General features: G+C 40.4%; 1 protein-coding gene across 1 annotated transcript; it reads right to left on the bottom strand.

Annotated features, from left to right (window-relative positions):
- Nucleotides 1-13: 13 nt before the first annotated feature.
- On the bottom strand, nucleotides 14-20436 carry CP (ceruloplasmin). The gene is made up of 19 exons (XM_009946809.2): nucleotides 20282-20436; nucleotides 17172-17416; nucleotides 15764-15976; nucleotides 15069-15242; nucleotides 14242-14496; nucleotides 12805-12970; nucleotides 11721-11860; nucleotides 10977-11117; nucleotides 10641-10852; nucleotides 9914-10064; nucleotides 8058-8270; nucleotides 7433-7640; nucleotides 6072-6211; nucleotides 5460-5588; nucleotides 4777-4883; nucleotides 3786-4002; nucleotides 3036-3175; nucleotides 2386-2551; nucleotides 14-1356 (listed from the first exon to the last, which is right to left on the bottom strand). The coding sequence occupies exons 1-19, from the start codon at nucleotides 20434-20436 to the stop codon at nucleotides 1286-1288; spliced, it is 3243 nt and encodes a 1080-aa protein (XP_009945111.1). The 3' UTR covers nucleotides 14-1285.
- Nucleotides 20437-23243: the final 2807 nt, after the last annotated feature.

Here is a 23243-nt window from a genome sequence, read left to right as displayed (position 1 = left end):
TTCTGAGAATCTGCCACAAATAAAACAATGACTCCATGATCCCATAACCATTTAAAGGCCTAGTTAGCTGACATTGACTCTATCAAATCCATTTTTACTGAAGCTGTTACTTAAACCTGTAGAAGTGAGTCAGAAGAGATCATCTGTATCGCTACAGTGCTACATAGATAAGTTAAACTATTTTTCTTTCTCCTTTTTTTTTTTTTTTTTTAAATCTATGTAGCATGCCTGCTACAGCCAAAATCAATGATCTAATTTACTAGTAGGGATTATGCTGGTTTCAGTAGAATCTTTCAACCTTAACAAAGGCCAAAGCGATTTAGGCTTGTTACAGAGAAGCAACTTCCTTTGTTCTGGTAGCTGTAAAGCCCAGCGTTTTGCTTTGCTTGCCTGTCCCATACGTCCCTCCTGCTTGTTTGACACAGGTCTAACGAATGTGGAGTTTGGCTATTAAACCACAACTGGATAGCACGACAATACCTGCTCTTACTGGTTTCATTTTTGACCAGCGTCAGTCGTGCACTAATACTGCTGCTCCCATCTGTCAAGAAATGCTTAAATTTGCCTAGGTCTGCACTACATAACTAACAGCAAAATGATTCCACTGCAGGAGTTGTTTAAGACTCATCAGAGCAAACTGGCACCAAATTTGCCCCTTCACTGTCTGCATTTCATCAGGCTTATTTCAGCATAACTTCGCCTATTTTGTAATTATTTTCATAGCAGAAAAACAGCTGGTGCAACCATGATCCCTCAGCTGTTGCATCTTTTTCATTCGCTATCTTGAAAGATGTTACTGGATAAAATTATAACTCAATAGAAATAATGGAACTATTTTGTTGGCTGTTCAATTATACAATAGTATATATATATATTTTAAGTGTGAATCTATGGATAAAGCGATAAGCAAATTCCTGTTTTCCAAGCAATAACCGCTAACGTATCTGACGAGTAAAATGTGACAACAGATACCTAAAATAAAGTTATTTACCAAGTTAAAAAAAAGGAAAGTACATCTGTGTTCCTCAGCAGTTAAATAACATGCATTATCACCACTTAGAATATGTTTAGCTTGCAAGATACTAGTTTTATTTAGAGAAAAAGCTATTGGTAAACTGTTACATCCATTCAGCTGTCTTACCCTATGGCCCTTCTGTTAGCCGTGGGCCACCAAATGACATCTTCCAGAACATAGGTGGAAATGACTTGTCCAGGAGATCATATTTCTCAAGAAATGCTTCACTGAAGGTAGACCTTGGAGAATCACCGTGGTAAAATGTTTTCATCATTCCAGTATGTCTGCCGTACCTTTACACTTGAACTGATTGAATAATCTTGGGAACAAGGACCGTTTGTCTGTGAGGGGGGAAATAGCTTTTGTTACATGTATTTCATCAAAAGAATAGCCTATGCATATGGACAACAGGGTCCAAAAATGAGATCGATGGATCCCAGTACCTTCTACACATTGTTGGATTTAAAAACAGCTTTAAAATGCACTGAAGCATACATTTTAATGCACTTTAGATGGCTGATTATGAAAAATCCAACATGCTGCTTCCAGAAGTCTGTTTCTGCATCTCTTTCTATGTACCCTTAAGTCAATCTTTTTATTATCTGTGCGAGTTCGGCAAAATGTATTCTGTAAATCAGAATGGATTATAAAATAGAACTAGATTGTGTTTAATGCTCCAGCTGTGTGCATTTTATAGTTGTGTGTGTGTGTATATATATATACACACATACATATACACACACACACACGCACAAACACACACTTACCTGCACACATTTTGAAATGTTCCTACTGTTCTCTTTCTGTCAGTGAACTAAGGCATACCTATTGTGCTCTGTCTTTTGAGTATAGGAAAGCGTTGCTTTTAAACTTTGTAGGAACAAGGGCTTTTCAAAATTCTTCAAGATGCAAGTTTTTCAAAGCTAAATGTGCTTTAGAAAGAAAACGCTATTTTAGTTTCATAGTACTTTAACTGTCAGGGATGATGCCTTCAGGTTTATTTGCCAACTTCTTTTTGTTTCAAACAAAGATTGAGAGGGAGACTGACAGTACTGGCACTTCTTGGGTACAGAAATACACTGTCCCATGAAGGAATCTTTTTAAATCAAAATCTGTCATTTTAATTTCATTGTCGGGAAGCTGAAGCAATAGTCAGTTAACATCCACTCCTTTTGCTACTTCTGTTTTCTGAGCAGCAGTGCTGAGGCAGGTATGATCAGGTGGCTTGCAACATTCTGGCCTCCAGCCATCAATATTAAGCCCTGAAATATTTCTGGACACCTGACCTGGTTCCAAGTACACTGGCCTGTCTGAGCCCCGTTCTGCATCTTTAAACGTAACAAACATTACTGAGATAGAGAAGCTCCTACCTTCCTGCGTGGGGAGCACTGTGTAGGTTGCTTCCATGCCTGCGTGGATGTGGTCAGTGACGTGGCAGTGTAATAGCCAGGTTCCAGGGTTCTGCGGGGTCATTTCCACAGTTTGAAATGTGCCAGGGAACAGATCAAAGACGTCTGCCCGGTAAACCCCTGTTTGCTTCAGGGCAAAAAGAAACAACAGTTAAACAGTGTGGCATTGCCAGATGGCAGTAATTTAAGCTGCCTTTTATGCATATTCCCACCAAACTTTTTAATCACAGTAGAGTGCAGAGCCATCTACAATACGTCATTTGTACAGAAGCATCACTTCATAGATCCACTTTATGCTTAAAAGATTAATAAACGAGCAGCTAAGTGGAAGTGAAGAATTACAGTTGTTGTTTTACCACAGCCATGAAAATTCACAGCTGCCTTGTGCAAGCAACATGTGAGGTCACCGGTCAGCAAAGGCTCCTGGCAGGTGCTTTCCGTCTCTTGTATATTGATCAGATACAGGTTTGGGACATAAAAACTTTATGGTCAAATTACAAGTCCTGCTTAATATTGTAACATCTGACTTTTCACCAGAGATTACAGTCCATGGCACTTGATCTACCTCTCATTCTTAACACAGCGAGAAATGAGTGGAAAGGAGTTATTACCTTATAGTCAAAGCTGTGGCCATGGAAGTGTGCTGTGTGAATGTCTATTTCATTGCCCATTCCCATCAAATACCAGCTTACTTTGTCCCCGACATGCATGGTCAGACCACGTAGATTTCCAAACACCTTTCCATTAATAGCTAAAACGAGGGACCAAGCAAGACAGAAAACAAGTACGATTTCGTGTATTGTTATTCGCTAAACTTCAGTACAATACAAGATTTGAGAGCCACTGCCAGGCAATAATAAGGGCTTTGAATGGTATATAAAACCAAAACAATGGGACAGCAAGTTATGAATGGATATGATTATATGCCATATTTAACCAGAAAGTAAGACGTAGTTAAAAGTTCTCTGCTGTACACCATTGCTAATATTGCAGTTCTTAAAGATCTGCATTTCCTGCGGCTCTTTGTAGAGGGTAAGCTTTATGAAGACGTGCTTTCAGGATGCATGTTGCCTTTCCAATTTATCCAGAACAGTTGTTTGCTGACATCAAATCAAAATTTCAAATTTCATTTTTCTCTCCTCAAAATTGCAATGCAGTACTGTTTTTTTTTCATAGGTTTAACAACAACGACAAAAAAGTCATTTAGTGGCATCAACAGTGTTTTCAAATAGTTTGAGTGAAATTTTTCAGAACTTCAGCCCTGGAACTGGAAATTTAGAGGGGATGAGAAGGTCAAATTTATATGCAGTACTTTCTTTATACAGTTTCCAGAGTTACATTAACTAAAATAGGAAACATACCATGCATTTTATTACTTTCAAGGAATTCCTCATCTTCTTTGTCAACAAGGTGCGGGTTGCTAGAATAGGATTTAATGTTTTCATCCAAGTACCATGACTCATTTTCATCAAAAACCATAAAAAGAAGAGCAAACTGAACTTTCTTTTCAGTGTGAAAAGATGGCAGATAATGTCTATGACACACCACAAGTGTGCCTATTAATCCACTGTATGTGTCCTGAAATTACAAATGAAAAATTATATAATTACAAGATGTGACTAAGCAGAAGCACTTCTAATGCCAGACATGAATCCTCTTACTGTCTTTACAGCTGTCAGTGTCTGGGAATAAAGGTACTGAGTGTCAGACAAACAAGGTTATTTCTTCACTGTTATATGCTACCTATGGATTGAGTTCAATGGACTATGAAGAGTAAACTGCCTCTTTTTCATCTCTTGCTAGAAATAAACATTTATTCCATTTTAATTTCTTGCCTTTTTTTTTTTTTTTCCAAATTCTTTTTAGGTTTTAGGATTTTGAGCGTGGTTTCCATTCAAAATACACGTCTTGACACTTTTTTATTTGTGTTTGGTGAGACATGAAGGAAAGAATACATTAATTTCCATTAAAAATTATTAGTCTTGTTAAGTTATTGGGTGCTTGTACAAAAATGGCAGCTTTATGTTCCACAGTTTCATGTTAGTTTTCCCACACATGACTGCTTAGATATTGAGCAAGCAATAAGGTGTTAGCTTTAAGAATGAAATCTGAGGTGATCTATACCAACAGCAGAAGAACAGGGAGCAAGAACATGAAGGGCTGTGACCAGCTCAAATTCTGCCCTGACTTTCTTGCATTATTCAAGAAATACTTTAATTCAAAGGTAAGGTAATGGGGCAAATTACTTCATAGAGAAAGCAGAAAGAGTTTCAAACTCATCTCCCTTTTGCTGTAAGTACATCTGTGTTGAAGTCATGACCAAACCCCTTTATATTGATATTAATAATATACCTTAATGATGTCCACTGTTGAATGGTATGCCCACGCAATACAATGTGGCTCTCCTCTCTCAGAACTAGATCTCTCTGGGATTTTCCAGACGTACATTTTTGTTTCACCTGAATTAAATAAATATCAATGAATTTTAGAAGTTTTCTGTGTGGTGACCTGTAAGAGGTCATCCTGAAACAAATGTTATCTCCATTTACAGCTTATATTTATCTTGCACTTCCTCTTCCCAGTTACTGCACTGGCTAGCTTATTATTTCCCTTCTGCAGATCCCTGACTCTTCTGGCCAACGTGTCTTTTTGTGTGGCTGCACTGGACAGTTTACCATACTTAATAAAACCAGTTACATCTTTTGTAAAGATCACAGAGGAACTTCTGAAATAATAGCTAGCATAAGCTATGCTCTCCCTATGTAGCCAAATCTGTTTGCTTTTGTGAAAGGTGCAGCCAGACTGCATCAAAAAAATTACTGATCGGTAAAGGGCTAGGATACATAGCAATAGTTAGCAGCCCCATTTTAATTGTAGAAGTATTTGTCATCATCAGCATCAAAAGTTTAAGAACTTGAAGTAAAAACAAACAAAGAAAAATTAAGTCTTTCCTGCTATCCTAAAATGAAAGCTTGCAAAACCTTACTAGAAGGCTTGCTGTTACCTGCTAGAAATAAACAAGGATGCTCTGATACCTGGGTTAGTTACAGCAACAACAGAACTGTCTGTTTTCACTCCATGGGCATGTATAGAATAAGGTCTTGATGCCAAGTTCTTAAAAACTATTGTAATTTTATCCCCGATATTTGACATAAGCAGCGGTCCTATTGGATTGAAAAGAAAGATTAACTTTGTTTTACAACAGATCAGAGCAGAGAGAGAGAGAGGGGCAGCTTGCTGCGTTCAAGTACACAGGAACATTGGCTTATACTATCCACGGACAATGTCATTCAGTATGATACCCCAAGTGGGGCAGCTGAAGTCAGGCGTCTAAGTCCAGGCCTAAGTCTCAAAAGTGCGGAGCACCTACTGTGTACGTGAAGTCAGCTTGGATGTTGCTGCCCAGTTTTATGCTGACTTTGGAAACGCTGACCTGTGATCAGGCAGCAAACCAGAAGGATTTTTTTTCTTGTAAAGCAAGCAACGTAATCTTGCAAGGCAAGCACCGTAATAAAAGTAGCAATTCCACGTAGGTTTAGGCACTTCGTGTGCTATGTACTATACTCAGTATTATTCAAGTAGTATCTTCTTGTTTTGTTTTACTGCATTTTTCCCCATTTCAAAACTGAACTTTATGATGACTATACCTTGAATTTCCAGGTGCTGCTGATCCTCTGTTCTGTTTTTGGGAGTACTGAATGTCTGATCAGTGTACTCACGATATACTACCTTTCTGTATTTTGAACCAATGAATTTGTCTTCTTTATTTAAAAATGGATTGCCAGGGCTGCAAAAAATAAAAAAGAAAACAGCGATAAGAGTATGTTGTACATTTCTTGATGTATTTTAAAACATCTTTTGCAGATATGTCAATTAACCATCAAACAAAAAAACAGCTCAGTGAAACAGTAATCTTGTAGCTACCACTGGTATCTTCAACATGAAAACATTCTTGTTAAGCAGGGAGGTTTCTCTTCACCTGGGAGGTTAAAAAAACCCCACTATAAATAGACCGTGTCTATATAGTGTTTGAGAGAGTGCCGAGTGCTCAGCCTGGCAGATATTTTGAATTGCAAGAAGTCATCCAGTGCATACTGAAAAATAGAGCCCTCAGTGACTTCTGCAGATCTGAAGTGAAGCCCAAAATGAAATGAAAACATGAGGGACTGATTCTCTGCTGAGATCATGGGGGCTGGAGACAGTGGGGAAAAAAAAAAAAACAATCTGATACCAGCATAGCCCATGTTACTTATGCTTAGAACTTCGACAGAGTCCGCTATGGTGTGCAAGGCAAGGAAATATGCTATCACGCTGAGGAAAAGAGAAGAAAATACAATTAAGGCAATAAAAAATACAGGCTGTTACAATCCGCTACTTTAACTGCAAATGAAGTTATACAGGTGGAACACATAGAAATTCATTAGTTCATTGTTTAGCCTCTTTTGCTAATTGGCATGAATTACTTGATCCAGTCAGTTCCCTCCTCTCATTGAGATTCAAGTACTGGGAATAAAACACCAAGACAACAAGCTTCATAATGAATGGATTCAGTCATGGGCTTGTGTAAGCTAATGAAATTGAGGGGAGTACAAGAGAACCTTACCTGGAGTACAGATAAACATGAGACAAAGACATTTTACATATTGTAAGTAATCAAATATCAGGACAAAGTAATCATCGTATCTACAACTTAACGAACATTTTAAGCGTTCCACATCAAGGACTGTGCCAACATCAGTGAATAATAATCACATGCACTAGCCAGGATTCATGAAAATCTGCAACTGCCCCACAGAAGATTGATGCTGGACCATTTCATGAACATCATGTTGTCTGGCTCACAGTTACATGCCAACATTACTGGAGAAGGTCCACAAATTCAAATGAGCCCTAAAAACACATATGCAAAGAAAGCGTGTCTAGAAATGCCTGGAGGAGAAAAGGGTCAGAGAAGTGAGTTGCTCCTTTGCTTTTTTTCTTTTTTTCCTTTGTGTATATTCCAAAGTACCTTTCCTCATGGTATTGATGCCGCTCAAATTCCCATGTCCTGTTAGGAGAATAGTCCCATTCAACTTCCACTGCAGCAATATAGTAAGTCTTCTCATGCAAATACATAGATAGATCCACATTCCACCAATGGCATTGTTTCACTTTGTAGTTCTGTTTCATGCCCCCTGTGTAGTGATCTGTTGTCAGGCACGATACTTCAAAAACTCCTAGAGGTCACACAAGAAACAAAGACTTGAGGACAAAAATCTGTTACTAGTAGATCTTGAGATTGTATTACCTATGTTGATCTAGTGTTTAGCAACTGAGACGCAGGCCTGTGTTCACAGGATGTAAGGTATGTATGAGCTCATACAACAACCAAATTCTTTGTGTGGTATGGCTACTTGTAGTAACAACATTCAGCATACATAGAAGCTAGAAAAATCAAGGCTTTAGCATTAAGACCTTACATCCTAGGAACACAGGTTTGCTGCCCTTCAAACACAGCAGTACACAGTTTTAGCACCCAAAGAATCAAAGTATCAGCTATTTAAAGCTTGTCTCTAAGCATAAAATAATATATAAATAATAAATAGGTAAACAGTTTCTAAACTAGTAACAAGGTTTTTAAACAAGACATTTACCTTCAGAATCAGGCTTCATAATAGCTGTAAGAAATGTATGTGGAAACAGATTTGCTGTATCCCTTCTTGTTCCTTTAGTTACAAATGTGTTTTCTGAAAAGTATATCCCATGGACATCGACTTCTGACCCCAATCCCATCAAATGCCAGGAAACCACACTTCCTTTGCACATCTCAAGGCCAGGCTGATTTCCATACATATAACCATTAATGGCTGTGGAAGATTTGAGGAAGCAAAACCCACCTTGATTAACGTATTACCTAATTCTGCAATACAGATTAAATAACACATACTTCAATGTAATGTAATGCCTTAGACTGACAGAAATATAAATAATAAAATACTTTATCACATCAGTGAAACTAGAGAATCAATTCAAGCAAAAAAACCTTTTAAACCCCAGTGTTTAAAAACAATTTCGGACTGTTCTCCTTTTCAATGCCTAAAGCACAGGTAGCTGACTTGATGCATAAAGCATCCTGCTTTATACCCTGCAAGACCCTTCAGCCACATAGTGCAGACAAGCTGAAAAGTTTTTTTTGTTAGAGTTACTAATCCTTTCTACCTACTCCTGTGCAAAACTTTCAAAGCCTGGTCCTCACAGGTGTCATGGAATGCTCGGTATCAAGGCTCTGTAAATAGCAGGAATGCCCCTGAGGGCAAAATTTAAAAAAGAGCACAAGCAAACACGTTTAAAGATTAGGACTTATTTGCAGGCCTAGGTACTAAAGATAAAAATGTTCTTTCGCATGAAACTTGAAAGATGTTTCTACAGTACCAAAATACGACCAGTGTGAAACTCAGCTCTGCCCCACGAAAGAAGCAGTTTTTCACTCTAAGGGGGCCACGGTGCCAGTAAAGGAATACAGACTCAGCCACAGACACAAAACGAGCCGGCAATGTGCCCTTGCTGCAAAGAAGGCGAGTGGTGTCCTGGGCTGCGCTCGGCAAAGCACGGCCAGTGGGTCGAGGGAGGTGATCCCTCCCTTCTCCTCAGCACTGGTGAGGCCACACCTGGAGGACAGCGTCCAATGCCAGCCTCCCCAGTACAAGAGAGATGTGGACATACCAGAGCGAGTCCAACAAAGGGCCACAAGGATGACAAAGGGACAAGAGACCACCTCTCCTAGAGGAAAGGCCAAGAGAGCTGGGACTGCGCAGCCTGGGGAAGAGAAGGCTCAGGGGCATCTCATCAACGTGTACGAACACCCGCAGGGAGGGTGCAGAGAGCACAGACTCAGGCTCTTCCCAGCGGTGCCCAGTGTCAGGACCAGAGGCCACGGCCACAGACGGACACACAGAGGTTCCCTCTGAACATCAGGAAGCACTTTGTCGCTGTGAGGGTGGCCGAGCACTGGCACAGGTTGCCCGGGGAGGTGGCGGAGTCTCCATCCTTGGAGGCATTCAGAAGCCGTCAGTGCCACGGTCCTGGGCAACCAGCTCTGGGCGGGCCTGCTTGAGCAGGGATGTATTGGACCAGACGACCTCCAGATTTTCTGTGAAAAGCCTCCTTTCAGCTACATCATCTGTAGGGCAGAGGTCAGTTTTTCCTTGCTGCCTGCTCGCATTCACAGGGATTGCACACGGGCTACAGACCTAATTTCTCCTTCTGCCTGCTCAAAGTGGCACATAACAGTGCTAAATACTCAACTGCCATGGAAGACGCTGAACAGCAGATGCTGTATTTTGAACCACCACTTTCAGCTGAAATTGAATGGCATTCAGACATGGGTTTGTTTCTGATGGAAAGGAATGAAATGTCTCTGCCACTACAGTTTCTCAGTCTCCAACATGAGATCACAAAAGTAAAACCTTGGTCTAGAAATGCATATTTGGCTAACTAATAATTTTCTTACAGTGCATTTTGTTAGCCTCTTGGAAGTCCTCATCATCTTTGTCAATTATGTTAGGATTTAGTGTAAACATCAAAATATTGTCATCCAAGTACCAGCTCAGATTCTCATCAAATACTGTGGCAAGTAGGAAAAACTCCATGTTCACATTTTTCTGTGGAAAGAAATAGCACAAAGGAAAATAGAAATGAGTGGACAGAAAACGCCAGGAAAAAAATTCTAGGCACATAATAATTTATGAGTATAATTCACAAAGTAGGGTAGATGCATACATTGGTACTTCATCCTGATAATCTCAATGTTCTCTAATTGCTGAATCTGGTGACTAGATATCAGCCGCTAATGCTCTTTCTACGAGCAGGAACCACTTCTGCAAATGAATGTGCAATTTGGTCTTTAAAGTCTCTATATTTTTCTAGACATTCTCATCCTAGCTGAGACTTGAATGCCAGTGGTTGCTCACGGAGATGGTGGTTTCACAATAGCGTCTGTCTATCTGGAACCAGACTGATTTTGCCTTTTTTTTTTTTTAAAAAAAAAGAACAAAAACCAAACCCACTTTCTTACCCATTTTATGTATTCCCCTCAGCACATGGGTGAGACTGTGATGTGGGGAGGAGATGGTGCTGAGTCGTCATTAATGTGGCAGGCCCTGAAGGCACAATTCAGGAGGAGAAAGCAGATCCAGCTATAATGGTGCACATGCTTCCATTTTCCTTCTTAGACTGACCTGTTTCCCAGAAGGAAGGAGAGCTCCTTTCCTGCACACCAGGAGAGGCCCCACAAGGCCAGAACTGGTGTCTCTGACTGCATCCACAGCTGAGTAATAAAGCCAGGTTAAACAGTCCGGATCTTGCTCTGTGGGGCCCACATCTTCTGGCACATTCCACTCATACGTAAATGTAGCACCAGGACTCACATGAGAAGCTGGAGATTCAGTACCTGTTATAGAATGAACATTAGGAATTATGCCTAATGAACATTGTTTATTTTATCACCTTTAATACATCAACATGTAGGACAGCTTGTTCTCTGGTGCTTGCAGGATCCCTGTCTATGGGCGCACCTCTGGAGGCAGCACCGTACAATGCCCCCTCGTCGCTCTTGAGGTAACTCACACCATGGGGCTGAATGCTATATGGGCGGCTGGCGTTGTTTCGGAAGGTCACCCTGATGCTCTCGCCCACTTCAGCCTTGATAACAGGTCCTAGAAAAGAGCACACAGTCTAATTACAAGCTGTTTCTACCCAGTGATGTACAGATGACCGTGAGCTTAGAGCAATCAACGGCCGCTTTTCCTGTTGCATGGGGAACTGCCCCTGGGCCCATGTGGCCACAGACCAGGTCCTCAGCACACAGCCCGAATCACATGGCAGCCCAGCAGCAATGGGACTACTCCATTCCCAGTTCCTCATGGAGGCCCAGTGTCATGCAGGACAGTTCACCCCTTTGGAAAGGGACCTACAGACATTAGTGCCAACCTCAAACTCAGTCCAGAGCCATGCCAGGAGCAGCCAGGTTATACATAGGGCTAGACCTGCCTAGCCTGGCCCTGTAATTCATAGCCTGACCTTTGGAGACCACGGCACATTCCCACAGGCAAGTTGGCGACCACCACAGCACTTGCTTTCAGGAGCTTTCTGGCACCCTGGGATGCCTCTTGGAGGAAGCCACAGGCACTAGCACCTGCAGGAGGCAGGGAGAGCCGAGGGCCCGTCCCTTGGAGGTGGAGGGGCACTGCTGGCTAGCCAGCGGAAGGGATAGTTTGGTCTCATAAATCTTTGGCATGAAATAATTTTAGACATCTTACCTAAGAGTCCAAGATGTGTTTCCTCTGTGAGTCTTGTTTTATGTTCAGAGAAAGAACCATCTGTGTATTCTTTGTAAATGGCTTTTTTATAAGAGCCACCAATTCTTGTCTCACTTTGTTCAAAAAATACACGGGATTCACTGTGTAAAAGAAATTGCAATAGACGCAAACAGTTGAAGTTGTAATGCTCAGCTTTACCAAGGCAGTCAGGACCTCAACCCTGTTTTCTGAGTTTGTCTTTGGGTCTCCTTTCAGTGACCTAGCCACACACTTATATGCAGTCCTGTACAAAGATGTGCAGGAATCCATTATCCTTCACTAACTTCTCTTTAAGAAAAAGACACTGTGCTGTGCTGCCCTTACGAAGCCAACATGCTTAGAGACTCATGAACAGTGATTTCAGGTCAAGAGTTCGTAACCTGAAGTTTACTCTTCTTTTTACTAAAAGTCACAAGTCATTCAACAACAGTAGATATAAACACCCAGAATATGTAACATCTAAATAGAAAGTGAGAAGATTTAGTCTACACTTTTTAGACTACACTTTTCAAAAAAGGAGCTGTTCGAACAATGAACTGTGCCTTGTCCCTTGTGGAGCAGGTAAGTATTCTTTAACTCGCTGATGAAAAACTTGAGGAATCAATGTAATCAGTGAATTGATCCAGGTCTTAAATACATAAACACAGATCAAAGGGCAAAGCTACCTCGTGCGACTTGTTTGCTAGCTGAGATGCCGTTAGTGTGGTTTTCACCAGCTAAGATGATCATGAATTCCTAGCTTTGTTCTCTAACTCAGAGTAACCAACCATCTTGAATCATCAGAGGTCATTGCTACAGATGACATCACAGTTCAGCTTCATCCCCGTGACATTACTAACATTACAGCAAAATTTATAGTAAGATTACAAGGAAAACAATAGACCTAATTTGGTCTGATATTCATCCTAGGATTAACATTTAAGCAGAGGGGAGGACAATGAAAAATCCTGATTAAAAGTCAGTTCTACTATATGGCTTACCTTGTTTAGCATGTTTATATCAATTATGCTAGGCAAGCAAAAATTCTGTAATTAGAAGCATTTACCTGTCAGCGATTAATTCTTGTCCTGTAAAATGGTTCATTGCAGATGGGCCATAATTCCAAATGATCTCTTCAGCAGCAATGAAGTACTGTCTTATCTTTGTTCTCTCACTGTGATCTGTTGCGGGTTTCCTACAAACTTTTACATGAAAAAGGGCCTGCATACCACCTGGAAAAATAGGAGGAGGTCAAGAAAACTAGAGAGAAAGAACTGCACTCTGTTTTCTCTTTTCCTGCTTCCAACAGCTCTTCTCTTCCTTGGAGAATTCCCATACCATTGATGGATATGTGTAACACAAATGAACAGGAAAATTAATTATATAAAAAGAACTCATGCCAGCTGAGGCAGGATACAGAAACACAACCATGGTATTTACAGTAGGCAGGCAGGTGTGGTAATGTGTGTTCTGCTTGTAAAGCTGCGACTGACACGGCAGGTACAGAAAAGATCAGAGTGGAGTGGAAACAGGACTGTCAGTTATCTCATCAGTCAAGGCCAGGTGCTACCAGACTGACCATCTTCCCTCTGAATCTAATCAACATCTGACTTGGGAAACTTCTGGGTCTCTGCACCCTAGGAGAAAGGTCTCTTAGCAAATCTGCTTGCTGGAGATACAAATAATACAATAAAAAGCATGCTTTTACAGCTATGGATTTGGCTAATTTGTAGGATTCAAGTCTTGTCCAGGATGCCTCAACCACATCAGGATGCTGCTTGACATTATAGCTATTTCTAAACTTATAACCTCTGTCTAGTTGAATCTATAGGTTAAACATACTCCCTTCTATATCAGAATTTTCAGATCTTGGAGAATGATTCTGAGTTCTGTGTTTGTTTCTACTTTTGTGACAAATTACTCCTCCAGCTCACTTATAGGGATACAGATCATGGAAAAGGGCGATATAGACCACGGAAAAGTGTGGAATTAGCTTCTAAGTATTTCACATGGTTATCAAACACTGGAAATACACAAAGATACAGGGAAGAGTAATGCAGATCAACTCTGCTTATTAGCCAATGCACTTTCCAGAACACGTCAGCAGGCAAGTTAGCCTGCCTGTCCTGTGCCCCTTGCCCAAATGTGGAATGAGCCCTAACTTTTTTGCTGGCAAACAGAAAATTGTGATACATTACCTTCAGTAAAAGGCAAGCATCATGTTATTGTTTGTCTAAAGCTGAGGCTTGCAAAAGCACAGCTGTGCCAATTGCTTCCAACTGATAACAATTTCCATTACAGACAACAATTTCCTTGATTTCCGTGGCTACATGCTCAAGTCCATCTAATACACTTCTAGGCATTCCAGTTACTGTGAGAGGTTTGTTACCTAGAGGAGAACATCATCTAGCATATAATCGGGTCCGGAGCACTGCTAAAGTGACTCAGTAAACTGTTAGCTCAAGCAAAAAATAAATTCTGATCAATGGAACTTACTCTGTACCTTCAATATGGTCATTCACTTGGCAGCTGAGCAGCCATTCCCCAGGACTCCTTGGTACCATGACAGCATCAATAAATGTGGCTGGGAAGAGGTTGATGGTGTCAACTCGATGGTGCCTTTCTACTAAGGTCTGGCCATGAAAGTAGGCTGAATGGATATCAGCTTCATTACCCATGCCAAAAAGATGCCATTTTACCTTATCTTCCACACACATTGCGAGGTTTGGGAGGTATCCGTACATGTACCCGTTGATTGCTAAAAGAAATGTTATTTATCACGGTTACCTTCACAGACAGTAGGATCTTTTCTTCAAAAGCAGGTGTCAGACAACCATTTCTCTTGTTCTTCAAAACAGAAAGAGGGCCAAAGCAAAACTCCGCACCTCTGAAAGTGAGCCATTATCAGACACACGCTCCATCTGCACAACTACCCACATGGCCAGTAGTCCCTACTAGGATGCTGGAATCCATGTCAGAGCCAAAGGTATCGCCTTGGTTGACACTAACAGTAAAAACTGCAATATTTAGTGTGAAGTTCAGGACTAGGAAACAGAACAAAGTAACACGACTCTGTTTAGAGCGCCTAAGAAATTAAACTGGCAAAGAGGTTCTTAGCCCCTAAGAATTTTATATCAGAACTCCAAAGGTTTGATAGTACAATGCCATCACTTCATTTTTTTTTTTATTTAAAAGGATCTTTCTTAATCCTCCAAGAAAAAGCCTTGCTTAAAAAAAAAAGAAAATATCTATAGTTCATTAAAAGAGACAATAGATTAAAATATTATTTCACCATATCAATGACTATCAACATAAATAACATTCTCTCACAGTGCATTTTATTGCTTTCCTGGAAGTCCTCGTCATCTTTGTCAACTTTGGAAGGCTCAGAACAGTATGTCCTGATGTTATCCTCTAGATACCAACTGAGATTTTCATCCATCACAGAAAACATAAGGATAAATTCAGCATCAAAGTGTTTATTGCTGTCCTCGTTCATTGTATCTGAAAAAGAAAGTGGTATATTCAGTCTTTGGCAACTGACACTATCTTTTAATCAGTTTTAAGTGTCGTATCAGTAGGGCCAGTCACTTTCATATTTTGCCACTTTTCTTGAGTGTGAGTGTACACATAAACTTACAGACACATTCAGAAATCAAAAATCGGTTTCAATAGATACCGTAAAGTAACTTCACTAAGAATAAATATTGCATGTGATAAGATTACAGCAAATCTATTTCTCGTATCAGTAATCACACATCCTTTTGCATCACTAGCATGAAGACAACTCACTCATATGGATTTGTGGACAAAGTATTCTGCAAATTACACTTGCTGTCATACACACAAAATCAAACTACTTCCTATACTACTGAAAGGCAGCTAATTGAGAGGACAAAAAGCCGCTACTTCAAAATTAACTGCAATATTCTCCTCTTCCAGCAAATTATTTCACTGATATTTATCAATAACCATTACCAATCACCTTGCGTACGTATTTATTTACTTATTTATTTATGGTTTACCTTTCCTGCAAATTATTAAAGGCCCAACAAGGCCTGAGGCAACATCTCTTGGAGCATCTATGTGGGAGTGGTAAACCCTGGTTATGCAGTCTGCATCTCCCTTAGCCGGACCTTGATCTTCTGTCACGTCCCATGTATAAGTGTACTGGCCTCCAGGCTCCACAGCATCATCTCTCTTTTGCAAATCTTTGGTGTTGTCAGGATAAAAAGCACCTGAAGAATGCCACACAGCCACCATTAACAAAACACATTCACAATATGGTGTCAGGATAGCACCTGCCATGCTTTAAAGTTGACTACGTATAGCAGTAACATGGACTGAACATCTGAATACAAGCAAAAAAACATCTTTCAAATCAGGTGAGTAGATCTTTTCCTCCTCTTTAAGAGTCTCTTCATTTGCCTTCGAATTTGTGCGTGCTTTGGGAGTGCTTCGATTAATGGCACATCAAATTTAGTCCTTAATTTATTAGGAGGGCGCTATGTACTTCTGCTAAAAAGATAACAATTCAAATATTTGTAAAACATTTGTTAAATATTAATCTTGGAAACTGTTCTAAAATACTGCAGATGTCCTCAAGGAACGTAAGTGCTGCTGGAATGAGAGCAGCACAAAAAAAAAATTTAAACACCGTTCCAAAAAGTGCACGTACTGCTACGTAGCACACTGTTCTGCTCCCATAGAATGTGTCTATATCAAACCACACATCAGTTGCAATCAAACACTTCACAAAATATTAGAAGTTAGGCTGATACTTCATAAATTCTTCTAATGAAAAGTTTTTAAAGACTGCTTTTAAGACAACATCATATTCTCAGCAATTCACACACTGTTTTTAAGGCCCACTAACAAAACTTCCAACAGCTGCCTGGCGCAGAAAATGCCCCATCGCCTGAGTGTGGCAAGACCAGCTATTGGGCAAATCATCCCTAATCCCAACAGCACAATACATGTTAAAGTGTGTCAAACTTTTTATCTCATTGATTTATTAACTATGCAGTAGCTGTTCCTCCATTTTAAGACATTCTTGTGTATCTTATATACAATAGATACAAATTTACTGTTAAGAATTTGGGACTTTAAGTTATCACTGTCAACGGTATCTTCACAACAGCAACGGTTTTTCCTTTAGCTATCCTCAACACCCGCATTTCCTATATACCTTTATACCCTTATTTCAGGTGAAACGTTGATCTAAAATAGCCGCCTTTAGGAATTCACTTTTGGCTTTGTATTTTGCTCTTTAAAAAAATTATCAAACTTCTTAGCTCTATTTTAAATTGATTGTGTCCTGTTTCAAATCTTTATTTACTTGACCAGTCTTCTCTTTGATGAGAGAATATCACTTAAACTCAGAAAAATTATTAACTTTTGATAAATTCTGGCACAGAACTGACTCAATTTTACCTTCATTTTCCTTTGTGTACCTCACGCCATGTGGATGCAGCGTGTAGTTTCTGGAAGCAAAGTTTTTCAAATGAATAATAATGGAATCTCCAACTTCTCCCTTAATGATAGGGCCTAAAAAACCTAGCCAGGAAGGTTTGTCAACTATCACATCATATAAATGACTGGTGTACTGAGTGTAGACAGCCTTCTTGTAAGTGCTTCCTATCCTGTGTGGTCCTCTTTTGAGAAAGACTCCAGCCTGCCTGTAAAGGAAAGACACAAACACACCTGTAGCGTCAGATACTCATTTCATATCTGAACGGTGTTAATTAGCAGGGTCTGACATAAACACCAGGCCTTCGTAGTACTACGCACAACTATATCCGGTTTTAGGAGCAAATATGTCTCATCAAAAAGAGTTAGGCACCCATATAGAGATTAAATATTATGCACCAACCTGAAGATTTTTCTACCTATTTTGTAAACTGAAGATAAAGGTATTTAATACAATTTTGGTCAAATTTGAGAACATGCGGACAAGGCAAGTAACAGTTCTTCTTGCTTGAAACTTTTGTACTTGCATGCTTAAATTGCTGTGTAATTTTCCATGGCCTGTTAAAACTACTAATTTCCATCATCATGCTATTATGCTGATTGCACAGTCCTTCCTCCATTGCAATGAGGAGCAGACTTTTCAGCCGTAAAACACATTTAGGATGTCTGGACACGGGCAAGACTACAAGGGGCTGCTAATGTCCAGTGTGTGTGTGTGTGAGGTGGTGGAGGCGGACATGCAGAGCACTGAAATAAGTGAGACCAAGGCCTCAACTTGATCACCAGTCATAGATGAAGAAGAATCACAGCCTCAGAGCTTGATATGGATTTACCCTAATAAAGTCTCATTTTTACAGATTCAGCCCGAGAATACACAAACAGGTTACATGAGAGAAGGAAATTGGCAACGACCTCAGTCACTGAATGCCTGAACTACTGGACCATTGCTCCTCTCAATTAATGAAACACTTGTATTAAAAATGAGAGCTTGGTTAGTGAGAAAACAGCCTAACCCATGAGCTAAAATGAGGCAGATGAAGATGGTATTTCCTGCACGTGGTATCAACATCTCTGAACACGTAGCAATCGTGGATGTGCTGTCCAAGCACCACCAGCCGGAGGCGAGGGGTCACCACGTGTCTCTGACAACTATCAACTGGGAACGGCTTTGGAGCCAATCTTTGCCTGTGCTGAGGGTCAGGTACCTTTCATTAACATTCCAGTCTCTGAGAAGACTCATCTTTGTGGAAAAAGTGCTGACTGCAGTGGTGAGAGAAATTGCCAGCAGTGGCTGTTCAAACTAGTAGTGCTACTATTGGCTGATGCTGTTAGCCCAAATTCTGGAGTCTCTTAACAAATCCTCCTGCACGTTTCCCTGCCCATTTCAGGAGGACTAGCTGTGGAAGTACATCTACTCCAGGAGGAGACAACCCCAGGAGACAGGACAACACTGCCTGAAGTTCAGCAGCCTCCTGATTCCTCATCCTACGCTATGAGAAGCCAAGCCAACCTGGCTTCAGATTCCCAGCAGGCCATATCGTGAAGCAAGTTAATACTGCCCAAAAATGCAAAGTATTTCCCGCAAGGCTGAGCATTGTTGGAGCATGTGGGGAAGGAATTGTTTGTACCTTGGCAAGCACAGATCTGAAGTGTAATTAAAATAACAATTCAGAGCTCCATGAAATTTAGAGAGCACAAAATAGTTGCAAAGGCTCAGTTACTGGAAGTCCGAGTGCATGAAGCTTTTCAGCCACAAATTAAATCAAACAAACACGTTATGGCTCTTCTTGGACTGTTTATACAGCTACCATTTAATTGTAGAGTATTCCTTCTAGCAGGTACACTGCTCTCTTCCTTTCTCCTGCTCTTCCCTGCCTCTATAAAATATCATCTCTGTACAAGCACAGCCTCACAGTTGAACAGTTCAGGAGAAGAATCGGAGAAGCTGAAAATTAAAAGTACAATAAAAGGGATCAGCTTCAGTGCAGGCACTGAAAAACTGGGATTAATTTAGCATGCTGCTGGTTGTGACAGAGCAGAGCAAAGCAGTGAAAATGCAGTGAACAAGTGGTGGCTTGTTGTATTATAACACTGCTCTGCAATCTTCAGACAAGATGCACTGCTCCCCCCATTTATCAGAATTACTAGCCTGCTGGATCACTGGCCGTGTCTTACTCTGTTTACAATTAAAAAAAAAAAAAAAGTTGACTGCTTCGTCTTGTGCCTGATGGAGTGGTAGATTATGGCTGAGATATTGGCAGCTCTACAAGAGAAAACAAACCACAGGAAATCTTCCAATCCCTCATCTACAGACTGAGAAATGTATTCTGAGATTTTTCTAATTTCTGATTTCTCTCCTCATTGTTTTTATTTTAGTACAGCCCTATTTCATTTCAAAGGTACCGAAAAAGTAGAATGAAGGAACATTTCTCCTCTCTCAAATATTTCTCTGATGCCTTTTATATCTGAGTTTTCTTTATCGATTACATGTATCTTCAGGGTGCTCCCCTCCTCCCTACCATACTTATCCTACTTACTGCTCTCGCTCTGCACAGGATGCTCCTTGCCTTACAACAAGCAACCCAGCTCCTCCACTGTGGATGGAAGGACCCGGCTGTGCTGCTGCACCAGTGAAAATGACCACGGCCAACACTGAACATCTACAAAGGAAACCTGTGCCCAATAGGAAAGTTTTTAATTTGTCAAACTTCTGTGTTTTAAAACATGACAGCAAAAGTTTTCTCTTCAGCACTGGCACCTGAGCCTTTCAAAATTAAACATAATTAGACATTCAGGGTCTTTTTCTAGTCTCTACTTAGTAAACATTTCATTGCAACAAATTCACAAAAACCCCTACGTATTCCAACGCTTTTTAATTAGCAGAGCATCAGAATGCAGTTCTCCAGGAAGCCAGGAAAAGGTCAAAATTCCCTTATACATCTGACAGAAAATCCACTGGCAGACACCAACATGATTCATTTCACTGCCTTCACCAGATTTTCAGTCTGTCCCCAGTGTCTAAAGCAGACAAAGCTGTAAAATCCAACTCAACCAGTGTAAACTGTTTTACTTACTCTTCTTCTGCAAAAAGCTGTCCAGACACGATGTTGGTATCGCCAGGCGCATAGTTCCACGCTGTCTCTATAATGCCGATGTAGTACTCCCTGTTCACTGCCGCAACCTGGCAACTGCAGGAAACCAGCAAGCAACTTAGGAAGAATTGTGTCATTCTGCATTCATGAACCTTGTGGAAAATGTGAAATAAAAACACAGGGCAGGCACATGCAATTTCCCTTTATATGTTCTCGTCTCTCCCACCTCCCACTGTCCTTACCTCCCCCACCCCTGCTCCTGTTTGCTTTGGGGAATATAATAAAACGTTGCACAATGTCTCTGTGTGTCAAGAGTAAACAAAAGATTCTGGTAACCTCGTCAGTTCAGATAATCTTCAAAGAAATTTTCTCAACTTCTGCCAACTTACTATCACACAAATTACCATTTAGGCTGTTATCAGATTGTAAATCTCATAGCTGAATTGAAAGTCCTGCAGATTTAAATGGATTTACAGATTTAAGCTTAATTACATTCTTCGCCATCCTTACCAGTCTCTATATAGAGAGACTACTCTCTTGCATACCACTGAGAAAACGCTTTCTGTAGCGTGGGGCTCGAGAACGCCACCACTCAGCACCCTGTGCCCAGCTCAAACGTCCCTTTCCCGGGGGATCCCCAAGCCCACGGCGGTCCCGGCGCTACGGCTGCCCCCCTGCAGTGGCCACCGAACCAGTGCAACACGGACAGGCAAGGGAGGGCCGAGTCCCTGGTGCTCAAGCAGAGCTCACACACTGACAGACGCATGGATAGGCTCTGCTAACCCACCACAGTTCCCTTGGAAAGGTAATTGCAGCACAAAGTGCGGCCTTATAGCCAGAGCTGAAAAGGACCGGCATTGCACGGGTGGAGGCAGGGGGTGTTTGCATCTCATTTCCATGCAGTTTCAGCATTGCCCAAACAGAGGCTCAGAAATTCCACAAAATGAACTCCCGACATTATCGTTACTGTCCTCCTAGTCTGTCACCAGACAGGATAAGCCACGTTCTTCAACGATTGAAAGCATAATAGACTTATACAGCTCCAGATAATCTTAACTGTTACCATTATCTAAATGTACTACCCAGTGCAGAAGGCTACAGTTTTGCTTTCTTCAAGTTCTGTAAACATTTTATACCTGTTAGTCTCATCGACAAATACAAACAAAATTGGACCTTAAACACAGAACGTTGAAAAAGCACCTAACTAAAGTTTGCAATTGCATTTCTTTCCAGCATACACCCATTATATCATGGTTGTGTCTGAAGCTTTAGAGATACAAAGCCACCTGTAAACTTGCAAATTGTAAAGGCTTCTATTAAAAAAAAAAGTATATTCAGTCACTTGGGAATTCTTAAAAAAAAAAAATCTCTTCTGCACTCTGAGCACTGACAGTCATATTGATTCTAAATGACATTTTTCATTGTATGGCAACTTAAAAAGATCCATAATAATGACAACCTTCTTTGAAGCTACTTTCTTAACGGTTAGAAAAATTACGATTATTTTGTATAGAAGACTAAGAATCAGAACACAACTCAGGTAAGACAGGTTTCCTTTAATGACATACAAATCTAAATCTTATTTACCAGGATTAAAATGACCAATTTTAATCACTATTCATATAAAAAAAAGTTTCAGGCACAGTCAGAATACTGATATTCATAATCTCACCTTCTGGAACCTTCTCCACATCTGCATTGAATGGAGGATTCTGTTTCTGGCTTTGGCCACAGTCATTTAGCCAAGTTTTTGAAATCTGACCAAATCTATGATGAAATTCTGGAGTTTCCCAGGTTGGCATCACATGCTCAAAATGATTTCTGCGGGGCTTTTTTTTTTTTCTTTGCCACGGATGAAGGTCAGTGGTTCAGTGGAAAGATCAGTTTGTACAGGCTGTATATGCATCTGCAAATTAACTGAGGTAAAAATGATAAAACTTTTCCCACCTTTTATACTACTTAAATTCAAAGTAATTCCTTAATACTCAGAAAACAGAGTTGTTCACGTATATGTGGGCTATTTGGTTCATTTTTGCTCATATTTCCATCAGATTGAGGAAGAGGGAAAAAACACAGAAGTATCCTTGAAATCCCCACATTTATTTGAGGGTAAAAACATGAGCATTTGATTTGCCTTAGTCCCTTGACTTCTCTAAATTACTCTTTCTTGATTTGCAAAAGAACTGCACATTGTTTTTATTTAAAGATAAAACAAAAACTACTGACAGACAAGATTTTTCCATTACCGCTTTTAATCGTGCCTCACCGAAACTTTAGGATGTTTGTGTGCCTGCACGCACCTCTTATCTTCTCTTAAGGAACTAAAAAAAGCTGACAGACGTGACTGAGCTTCCTGAGCCTGTATTATTATCTTCAGAGAGTGTCCGAAGAGCAGGAACCTCGCTCCTGTGGTAGACAGGGACTAAAAAGACTGAGCACCTAATTTAATTGATTAAATGATGAGTCTGAAGTTTGGTGTCGTTAATATCTCCCTCATTTTTCACACTGAGGATGCTGAAATGCTACGTCTGTTCTGAAAGTCCTCAAAATTGCATTGAAAATATAAAGCTGATCTTTTACTTCAAAAATTTTCCTTGAGGAAAAAAAAAATTAAAAATTTAATATTATGACCAGAAAAAGTCTCAACAAAAGCTCCCAGTGAAATTGAACTGAAACCTCACAATTTCATAATTTCCTAATCTGAATAATGTGTTTATAGTTTGCTGCCCATGCTGCTGTCCTGACCTCCTGCAAACCTTTGCAGGTAAACACCCTTTAAAGTTCTGGGCAGCTTCATTTGTCCTCTGCCATCCTATTCTTTTTCAACGTGGAAAAAGCCCCCCATCCAACATATGAGGAATTAGCAACCAGGAAATCGTACTTCAGTGAGACTCACTTTTACCTACACGAGGAATAATATGCCATAAAATGCAAAGGTGGATGG

The sequence above is a fragment of the Leptosomus discolor genome, chromosome 7 (assembly GCF_034619465.1).
Source record: "Leptosomus discolor isolate bLepDis1 chromosome 7, bLepDis1.hap2, whole genome shotgun sequence".
In the NCBI taxonomy this organism is placed as follows: Eukaryota; Metazoa; Chordata; class Aves; order Leptosomiformes; family Leptosomidae; genus Leptosomus; species Leptosomus discolor.
This window is presented reverse-complemented; position numbering and strand designations above follow the sequence as displayed.